We start from the raw sequence: 9,895 nt of genomic DNA, 5'->3' as shown, positions 1-9,895 counted from the left end.
TAATAATAATATGCATTTGTGATTTGCAGGGCTCGTGTCCTGTGTAATGATCATGCACTTGCCTTTCTAAATTGTAGCAGTCCTCTTGTAGCATATTTACAAGACCTTGCTGTGAGACCTTTCCGATTCTTTAAAAAAAAAAAAATTTCCGAGTTGCAAATCATCAGATTAACCACTCTTAAATCCCATGGATTCTCGGAGATTTTAAGAACTCCCTTGCTATCTCAAGTTCTGACCAGCTTCCAATTATCTCTTGTCGGGGATCCCAGTTTTAATTCACATCAAGCCTAAGTGCGCGTTTAGTAGTGCGCGGTGGTTGCTTTTCAAATAATAAAAATTATTTGTAATATTAGTATATTAAAATAATTCAAAATATATAAACTATATTAAATTTTAATAAAAAAAATTATTTTTTTTAAAAACACAAGTAAACTATTCCTAAAGTATCACGCGGAGTCACAGACATCTCTCAGGATCTATCAAGTATTCACACACAATTCGTGCATGGTCAATGGTGCATTGCGTGGAAATTACTCTTCTTCCAAACAAAAAAAAAATCCATTTTTATCGCATAGAATATGCGCAGAGAAATGTCAAGTGATAAGAAAAACAAGTCAAGATACTTATCCACATCATTCTATACAATTTAACTATTATATTTAACAATAATGCTACAAAATTACGACTTATTAAATCATGATCTTAATATAGGACCCAGTTATAAATATCGATGTTCAAAAAGCTCGTATATGTTCTTTTAATATCTATCGTTATTTGAAAAGTCCATGTGTTTGCATGACTCTTATCCCATATCTTAACCCCACACACACACACACACACACACACACACACACACACAGAAAATGGTAAGAGAATGAGAAAATCTTAGCTTTATTTAAGAAAAAATAATATTAAAAGGGCCAAAGCCCGATAGCAAATGTCAAAGATTGAAAGAGGCAAAAGCCCCAATAATCCATCTGGGCCTTCTCAGACTCCCCATATAACCCCTCTAAATTATTTTTCCCATATATCAACGACCAAGATCACTTCTCGCTCTAAAATCCCTCCACAACCGTCAGATCCAAAATCAAAGTAACCTCAAAACCCTAAAAGAGAATACCACTCTCAGCCTCCTGCTATATATCTTCTCCTTAAAAACCCTAGCCCTTTCTCTCGGATCCTCCACAGCACGAGCAGAGCGGAGACGAGACACTTCCTTAACTCGGTGAGTCATCACGGATCTAACACTCGATTCTCCACATAACTTTCATTTCTCTATCTCGCGATCCCTTCTTATTTCTGCTGGCTGATTTTTGGTGCTGTATTTTCGCAAAAATGGATTAAATAGGGATTAGTTGTGTGTGTGTTCTAATATATTTAGGGTTAATTTTTGTGGTGTTAGTGAATAATGAAGGGGGCAGAGTAATTATTATTGTGTTTTTATCTGATTTTTTTATTTTGTTGAAAATTCAGATTCCTTTTGGTTCTGCTTAGGATTGGTTTTGAAATGGAAAATTTAGTTATTGATACTTGATAATTTTGAGGTTCAGTGTTAATTGGGAGGTTGTTAAATCTGCTTAGAGATGGGCGAAGAGGCAACTAAGGTAGCGGTTCCAGAGTCTGTCTTGAAGAAGCAGAAGAGAGAGGAGGAGTGGGCATTGGCTAAGAAGCAGGAGCTTGCTGCTACTAAGAAAAAGAATGCTGAGAACAGAAAGCTCATTTTCAACCGAGCTAAGCAATATGCAAAGGAGTACCAGGAGCAGGTATGCTTTGTTTTCCTATTTTGAATTACATCTCTCACTTTTTTTCTTTCTTTTTTTTTCAATTCAAGGCTAGGTTCTTGAATGCAATGTTTTTTGGGGAGTTTTTAGGAAAAGCAACTTGTGCAATGGAAGCGTGAGGCAAGGTTGAAGGGTGGATTTTATGTTGACCCTGAGGCTAAGCTCTTGTTTATTATTCGCATCCGGGGGTATGTTGCTCTTTTTTGTTAGTTTTTATTACGTTTGTTAAGTTTGACTGCTTATGTGATGTTTTTAATAAATACATGAGATTCTTGCTTGCAGTATCAATGCCATGCACCCCAAGACCAGGAGTATCTTGCAGCTTTTGCGTTTGAGACAGGTACGCTTTTAACCTTTAACTGATTGCAACTAGCTAGTTATGATCAAGTTATGCTGTATCAGCTAGCCATAATTTAGTTAACACATTACATTTCTCATGTAGCTAGAGTGACAATTTAATCAGTTTCAAGGTGTTTTTTTATGAGTAGAATATAGCTTTTTTATCATTATTAATTACCAGGCACTATCCATTTAGAGACCCTTAAGAACTCATTATGCTGCTTGTTTAAATTTAAACTCATGCTATCCTTTTCTTACAGATCTTCAATGGTGTCTTCCTCAAAGTAAACAAGGCAACCGTGAATATGCTTCACAGGGTTGAACCTTATGTGACCTTTGGGTATGCATCTTTGCTCTGCAATTTTGATTTTACAAATGGATCTTTGTTTTCCACGTCCCCATGTCTTTTTCTTTGGATTTTAGGTATCCCAACTTGAAGAGCGTGAGGGAATTGATCTACAAGAGAGGCTTTGGGAAGTTGAACCAGCAGAGAATTCCTTTGACTGACAACTCGATCATTGAGCAGGTTTGTATCTTTTTGCATGCACGGTGCCTGCTTGAGGATGGGTAGCATTTGCTGTATCTTTTTGCTAACATGCCATGATGTCATCTCAGGGTCTGGGGAAGCACGGCATTATCTGCGTGGAAGATCTCATTCATGAGATAATGACTGTTGGACCTCATTTTAAGGAGGCAAATAACTTCTTGTGGCCATTCCAGCTCAAGGCTCCATTGGGTGGTTTGAAAAAGAAGAGGAATCACTATGTTGAAGGAGGAGATGCTGGAAACCGTGAGAACTACATTAATGAGCTTATCAGGAGAATGAATTAGGCCTTGGCAGGTCTTTGGTATTTAGTTGTTTGACGTGCCAGAGGGAATCTGAGATTTGAATTTTCATTTTGCTATGGAAACAATTAAGTGTCGATTTGTCATGATGTTTGATTATTCTTCTATTTTGTCTTGGGAATTTTACTCAACTTCGAAAATTGTTAGGAAGGTTTCTCATTATGTCTCAAGATGCTGGGGAGTTTTTTCCCTAATCTCCATATTTATCATATTTGCTAAGGAACTGTAGGAACCATAATTTTTTTCAATGTTCTCTGGATCAAAATGCCATGAGCTTTGAATTTTCTGCCGTCTCAAGATAGGAAAACTCATATCGTGAGTGTTTACTTCTCTCTTCCTCCCCCTCTTTCAGAAGTTTACTGCTATCCATTGTCGAGGCTCATAAGGAAGGATGTTTGTGTGCTTGTACCTTGGGTTGATGAAAAACAGCTGATTACAAAAATCGTACATTGAGTTAAGGGGCTAAGGGCCCCCTAAATCCGCGAGGCAGGTTCAAAGTTTTTTAACAAAAACGATCGACAAATGCTAAAACAATGTGTAGGGGAAGGGCCTTCAACTTAAACGTAACCGTTCCCCTACGAAATTCTCTGGAAATGTAATCACCCGTTCAATTCCTCGCTAAATTTGGTATTGTGGCGCAATTTTTTTCATAACATTAGCATAAAAAGATATTAATTTGATATTTTTTTCATCCGAAAAAAAAAAATCTGAAAAGTAATGCTAAAACTAGTCCTCACTAAATCAAATCATACACGCTCACAGTTTTTAAAAGCTCATTGAACACAAGTCAGGCGCGCCTTCCCAGTTTCTTTCTTTCTTTCCCTCTGTCGATCAAATTCAGATAAGAAGAAGAAAGGATAATTAGCAGCAGCTGCTCATCGAATGGATTATAGCCGTTGTCGCCATCGACAAGGAAGCTGTATGACTTAGAGTTGATGCTGCAACACCTTCCCATTTTGCATGTTTTTTTTGCCTTCCTTTTTCTGTGTTGTTTTTCGTTTCTCGTAGCAAACAGCACTCGTGCTAAAAAGTCTTAAAATCACCAATTCTATTCTTCATTTTTGTTCGTGTGATGCTTCCTTTCTTTAACATTTTCGTCTCTCGTAGCAACTCTCCTGCGATTTATATGTGGGTGTGATGCTTGCTTTCTTTAACATGTTCTGGAAACCTTTGAAGGCAGGAATAAATGTTGTGCCCGTGCAACTTGCATGTTCTGTTTAGAGATAGATTTCATGCCAGCAATCGTTATAGTTCCTAGGGAAAAGTCTCCCCATGTTATAGGCAAAGAAAAAGCTAAGGAGCTTGAATGTCTTGCATGGTAAGTGCTTTTATGCTTTATGTGTCTGGGTGGCAATAAAAACTTTCTCGAGATTAAAGCTGACTCTTTTCCTTTCTGTGCCTTTTGTGCTGCATCATTGTCTTGTACGCAAAAACTTTGATCTTCTCTACTTTCCAACTTGTTTACCTTTCTGTGTTATAGGCTGAAGAAGGCCTTTCTATGGGCATTCAAGGGAATGGAGTTGCAGAACAGAGCTCCGATAATGCTTCGGTTGTAGAGGTTAGGGAGTCATTCCTCGTGCTTATGGGCCAAGTAGCTGTCTCTCTGGTGACCATTTCCACTAGCAATGGCAGCCATCATCCATCACCCAATGGCAAAATCCTGTGGGACTTTGCAGCAGGGAATTGTATCATCGGCTATATTTCTTTGTTTACACGTGTCTTGATCTGTGGACGTCAAAGAGGGCTTGCCACCCGAATTGTGACTGCGATTTGATATGCTGGCATATCTTTTGGGTTCATAGCTTGCTTGGTCATGTGGCTGCCAGATAGCATCAACCTGTGTGGATAGCTTTAGGGGCTTGTGAATTATGCTTGCCTACAATAGCATCAAACTGCTCCACATGTTAATCAGGATTCTGTCTACAGGTTTGGTCTGTATATGCACGTCGGGAGCCTCTGGCCGTGTGCTTTATGAGTACTAATAATGGATGAGTCCTTTGAGATCATTCGGTTTCTTCCCTAAGTAGTGAAGTTTTGATCCATGAAGGGGATATAGGAGTACCACATTTTCCAACTACAAACATGATATGATGGTAATTAGTACAAGATCATTCACTCTTGATAACTAAAGTAATGTGATTTAGGTTGTGTTTTGTTAGTGTTTGAAAAAAAATAATATAAAAGAGATAAAACAATGTTTTTAGGGAGATTTTTAGATGATTTTTTATCATTTCACAATAGAAATGACATAAAAATATATTATTTTTGTTGTATCTGTTTTTTCTATCATGAGATTATAACCAAAATTAAATTGCTATGTATGTTTTACATCTTCGCAAAACCATTCAACAAAACTAAACATGTTTGGGGCATTTTTAGCAATTCATGCGAGTGAAAGAGATGCAAATCTTGTTTTATCAGAATTGGTAGATCCAGCACCAGTTCCTTTACCTTAACCACTGGCTTTGCGGCTCCCTTTGATTTTAGCACACAGTGTCACTATTTGTACAGAAAATACTACATGTTTTTCTATTTTTATACAAAATCTAGGTTGGAATTCAAACTTTTTAATCAAAGAAAAACACGAATCTCAGTTAAGTTACTACTCATAGTCAAAACACTGCATGTTCAGATGTCTTTAATTTACAAAGAACTGTCATCTCCCCCTTTTCATTTCCATGAAATATTCACCGATGTTTTAAACTAGATCTCTTATTTGGATCTGTCCGTGTGTGTAACTCTCTAATCTGTCTTGTAATTAGGACTTTGTTTCCATTGCCATGTAGAAAAGCTTGCTGCTCCCCGTGACATTTGTTGGAAACCCGCGCCATTTGCAAGTTGGGACGTCAGAGAAGCGCCGAAATATGAGGGACAGTTTTCTATTCAAAGATTACACAGGGGATACTTGCAGGAGCGCATGAGATCCAGCTCATTTGACCGAGCGTGTTTGGATATCGTGCAGGTAACGTGGGTTCCGAGCTTGGAACCGCTCGAGGTCTGAGGATTCATTCATAGAAGTCTCAATCCAGGTTGAGAATTCTCGGCATGTTTGGATAATCTTAAGATATCAAGATCAATCCACCGATATGATTGTTGGATTTACATGTGAGCAAGTTAGCGGATGTGGATGCCACCTAACCACTTGACATTTCGTCGATGGAGGAAACTTCCCATTGACTTGCACGTCATTTTCCTACTAGTTGTTGTGAACCTATAGCTATATGAGCTTTCGTATTTTGCTTCCAATCATGGATCTTCGATGCACGATCCATGTCGACAAATAGATGTTCAGAACCAAAAAAAAAACTAAACGCATCAAATGACATTTATGAATAAAAAAATCATGATTTCATCTAACTTTTGAATCTCATTTAGATTTTACTATAATGTTTTACAATCTTTGTTTTTTACCAATCATCTAATTTGTTTTTGAATTTATTAAATTATATTATTTATTTTAAATAAATTTCCATACTATTTAATATAAAATTTAAGTGCCGTTTAATGAGATTTGATTATATTATAAAAAAATCTTTGTATTCTCAACATTTTTTTTTTTGAAATCTAGTAAAAGAATAGCCCAACCGCAATTGAGGCAAACAAATATATTAGTAACTAGAAGATATATTAGGGTTGAAAGATGTTTTTTTTTTCTTTCTAGTTTTAAATTTATTTTTATTTGGACTTTTACATTTTATTTGATTTAAATTATCTCATATCTTTTGTGTGTTACTTTTATCATCAAACTTTATATCCAAGATCTAAAAATTTCTCTGTGGTTAAGAAAAAATGTGATTCAAAGATTTCTTATCTTTTGCTACACATCAGCGTCCAGTAAATTTATAACTTGATCAACACGCATTGTGCTGGAAAGAGCCCCATGGCACATGGCAAGCAGACCTTTGGTGCTTAAACGTTGGCAACCGAACATGCAATTTTTGAAAGGTGCTTTGGTCAAAGTTCCGGTATGGGTTAGGCTGTATAATGTTCCTCTTGCGTATTGGACTATTAAGGGGTTGAGTTGTGTAGCGAGTGCTATTGGGGTTCCTCTTCATGCTGATCAGCCTACATTGTTGCGTCAAAGGCTTAGCTACGCAAGAGTTTGTGTTGAGATTGATGCTACGAAGACGGTGGTTAAGGAATACGACCTTCGCTGTCCAAATGGGTTATTCATAACAATTTCAGCTGATTACGAATGGATACCATCAAAGTGCAATAATTGTAATGTCTTTGGACACACGACAGCGATATGTGCTACTAATAACGGTGAAAATCTTACAATGGAGGCAGAGGGTAAGAGGAAAGTAGGAGTTGCAAACTCTAAATCTGCGGATAAGAAGCAGAATCAGTTTCAATGGCAGGTAGTTGCTAAACAAAAGAAGGGTTCTGTGAGTGGTGAGAATGGTCCTTTGGCATCTAAAGTGCGTAACTGTAATGAGAATGGTTGTTCGACATCTGGTACAAATATTTCTGATCGTAATATGAATGACAAGGCTGCATCAGATGTGAGCAATGCTGATTGTTATGAAGATGAAAATCCTACATCTCCTCTTGTTTTGAAGAGTTCACAAGGAGCCATGAAGCAGGAGCAGGGGGGTACATGTACTGCTTCAGATCAAAGTTTAGCCATCTCCAATACGTCTGATTGTGCAACCGAGGACCAGGTTCTTTTCGTTAATAGTCATGAGCTGAATGTAGATATTGACGCAATGGGAGGTGATACAGATGGGGAACGAACTGATAAGGAGTGGACGTCACCAATCCCGACAAGCCCACAAACTCTGAATTCCAACGAAAGGGAAACTGTTAATCAGTTGGCTATTAAGGCTAGAGACTCTCTAGAGAAAAAGAAAAAGGGTTCGAAAAACTCTTCAAAGAAGAATAAGAAATCTGTCTCCTCGCCTGGGGGCACGTCGAGGTAATCTTTGTGTTGCTGTTTGTACTCCTCTCTATTTTCTTATGATTATTGGATGTTGGAATGTAAGAGGTTTGAATGATCCCATAAAGCATTCAGCATTGCGTCAGCTCATCCATCAAGAGAGGATGACTCTTTTCGGTTTGGTTGAAACTCGGGTTAGAGACGAGAATAAATATAATGTTTCTCAACTTCTTCTGCGTAATTGGTCCTTCTTGTATAATTATGATTTCTCTTGTCGTGGTCGTATTTGGGTTTGTTGGAATGCTGATGTGGTGAAGGTTGATGTCCTCGGAATGTCAGACCAGGCTATTCACGTTTCTGTCACTATATTAGCTACCAATATCTGTTTCAATGCTTCAATTATATATGGAGACAATAACGCTTCCTTACGTGAGGCATTATGGTCTGATATAGTGAGTCATAGTGATGGATGGGAGTCCAGCCCATGGATTCTTATGGGCGACTTTAATGCTATCCGCTACCAATCAGACAGGTTAGGAGGGTCTACTTCGTGGGCTGGTCATATGGACAGATTGGAAACATGTATTCAAGAAGCGAAAGTGGATGATCTTCGATATTCAGGCCTGCGTTATACTTTGTCGAATCAATGTCCTGAGAATCTGATTATGCGGAAACTAGATAGAGTGCTTGTCAACGAGAAATGGAATCTGAACTTCCCCTTTTCAGAAGTGAGATTTTTTTCCCCTTTTCAGAAGCGAGATTTTTGCCATCGGGTATGTCAGACCATTCTCCTATGGTGGTAAAGGTTACTGGTGATTATCAGAATATAAAGAAACCATTCAGATTCTTTGATATGTGGATGGACCATGACGAGTTCATGCCCTTGGTGAGGAAAGTATGGGAACACAATTCAGGGGGTTGTCCAATGTATCAGCTGTGTTGCAAGCTAAGAAAACTAAAACGGGAATTGAAACTTTTCAATATGACTCACTTCTCCAACATTTCAGAATGCATTTCAGATAGAGTCCAAGATGCGAAAGATGAAATGGATAAGGCTCAACAGGCTCTCCATACAGCACATGGGAATCCAACTTTGTGCATGCGAGAAAGGGATGCTGTACGTAACTACGCTTCTATCGTCAAAGCCGAAGAGAGTTTTTTCAAACAGAAGTCAAGGATACAGTGGCTTAGCTTGGGGGATCAGAATACTGGCTACTTTCACAAATCAGTAAATGGAAGACAGCATAGAAATAAACTTCTTTCACATACAAAGGAGGATGGAGAGGTTGTCGAAGGACATGAGGCAGTTAAATCAGAAGTCGTTGCGTACTTCCAGCGTGTGTTAAGAGTGGAACAGATGCCTAGGGTTCTGAATGAGGAAGAGATGGAATCGGCAATTAACTTGAAACTGTCTTCAACGCAACAACATGTATTAGCACAAGATGTAACAAGGGAGGAGATTAAGCATGCTATGTTTAGTTTGAAGAACAACAAAGCCCCTGGTCCGGATGGATTTAACGCAGGTTTCTTCAAAAGAATGTGGCACATAGTTGGGGAGGATGTAATCAATGCTGTTAGCTCCTTCTTTCAGACTCGGAGAATGCTTAAAGAAATGAATGCTACATCCATTTCCCTTATTCCTAAAGTTGCCAATCCTACGAGGTTGACAGATTTTCGTCCTATATCTTGCTGCAATACCGTGTACAAATGCATCGCTAAGATTCTAGCTGGGAGAATCACAGCTATTTTGCCATCCTTAGTAGGTCCGTATCAGACTGCTTTTATCTCTGGACGGAGAATCAGCGACAACATTCTTTTGTCTCAGGAACTAATGAAAGGCTATCATAAATCTACGGGACCTGCCTGTTGTGCTATGAAAGTAGATCTGATGAAGGCTTATGACGTTTGGTGGGATTTCATTGACGTTATGTTAAGAAAAATGGGATTCCCTAGAACAGTCGTTGATTGGATTATGGTTTGTGTTCATGAAGGCTTATGACTCGGTTCGGTGGGATTTCGTTGACGCTATGTTAAGAAAAATGGGATTCCC

At 38.3% G+C, this 9,895-nt stretch overlaps 2 protein-coding genes across 3 annotated transcripts; both read left to right on the top strand.

Moving 5' to 3' along the window:
• Positions 1-1,103: 1,103 nt before the first annotated feature.
• Positions 1,104-3,199, top strand: LOC105141114 (60S ribosomal protein L7-4). Of its 2 annotated transcripts, none has more exons than XM_011048223.1 (7): positions 1,104-1,225; positions 1,551-1,763; positions 1,872-1,969; positions 2,064-2,121; positions 2,381-2,460; positions 2,544-2,646; positions 2,736-3,199. In XM_011048223.1, the coding sequence occupies exons 2-7, from the start codon at positions 1,584-1,586 to the stop codon at positions 2,949-2,951; spliced, it is 735 nt and encodes a 244-aa protein (XP_011046525.1). In that variant the 5' UTR covers positions 1,104-1,225; positions 1,551-1,583; the 3' UTR covers positions 2,952-3,199. The 2 variants fall into 2 exon arrangements, with proteins under 2 accessions (XP_011046525.1, XP_011046524.1); XM_011048222.1 differs by having other exon boundaries at positions 1,115-1,225; positions 1,582-1,763.
• A 456-nt stretch (positions 3,200-3,655) lies between these two features.
• Positions 3,656-4,972, top strand: LOC105141112 (uncharacterized). The gene is made up of 2 exons (XM_011048221.1): positions 3,656-4,284; positions 4,447-4,972. The coding sequence occupies exons 1-2, from the start codon at positions 4,273-4,275 to the stop codon at positions 4,738-4,740; spliced, it is 306 nt and encodes a 101-aa protein (XP_011046523.1). The 5' UTR covers positions 3,656-4,272; the 3' UTR covers positions 4,741-4,972.
• The last annotated feature ends 4,923 nt before the right edge of the window (positions 4,973-9,895 follow it).

This window comes from Populus euphratica, unplaced genomic scaffold (assembly GCF_000495115.2).
Source record: "Populus euphratica unplaced genomic scaffold, PopEup_1.0 scaffold250.1, whole genome shotgun sequence".
NCBI classification, from domain to species: domain Eukaryota; kingdom Viridiplantae; phylum Streptophyta; class Magnoliopsida; order Malpighiales; family Salicaceae; genus Populus; species Populus euphratica.
This window is presented reverse-complemented; position numbering and strand designations above follow the sequence as displayed.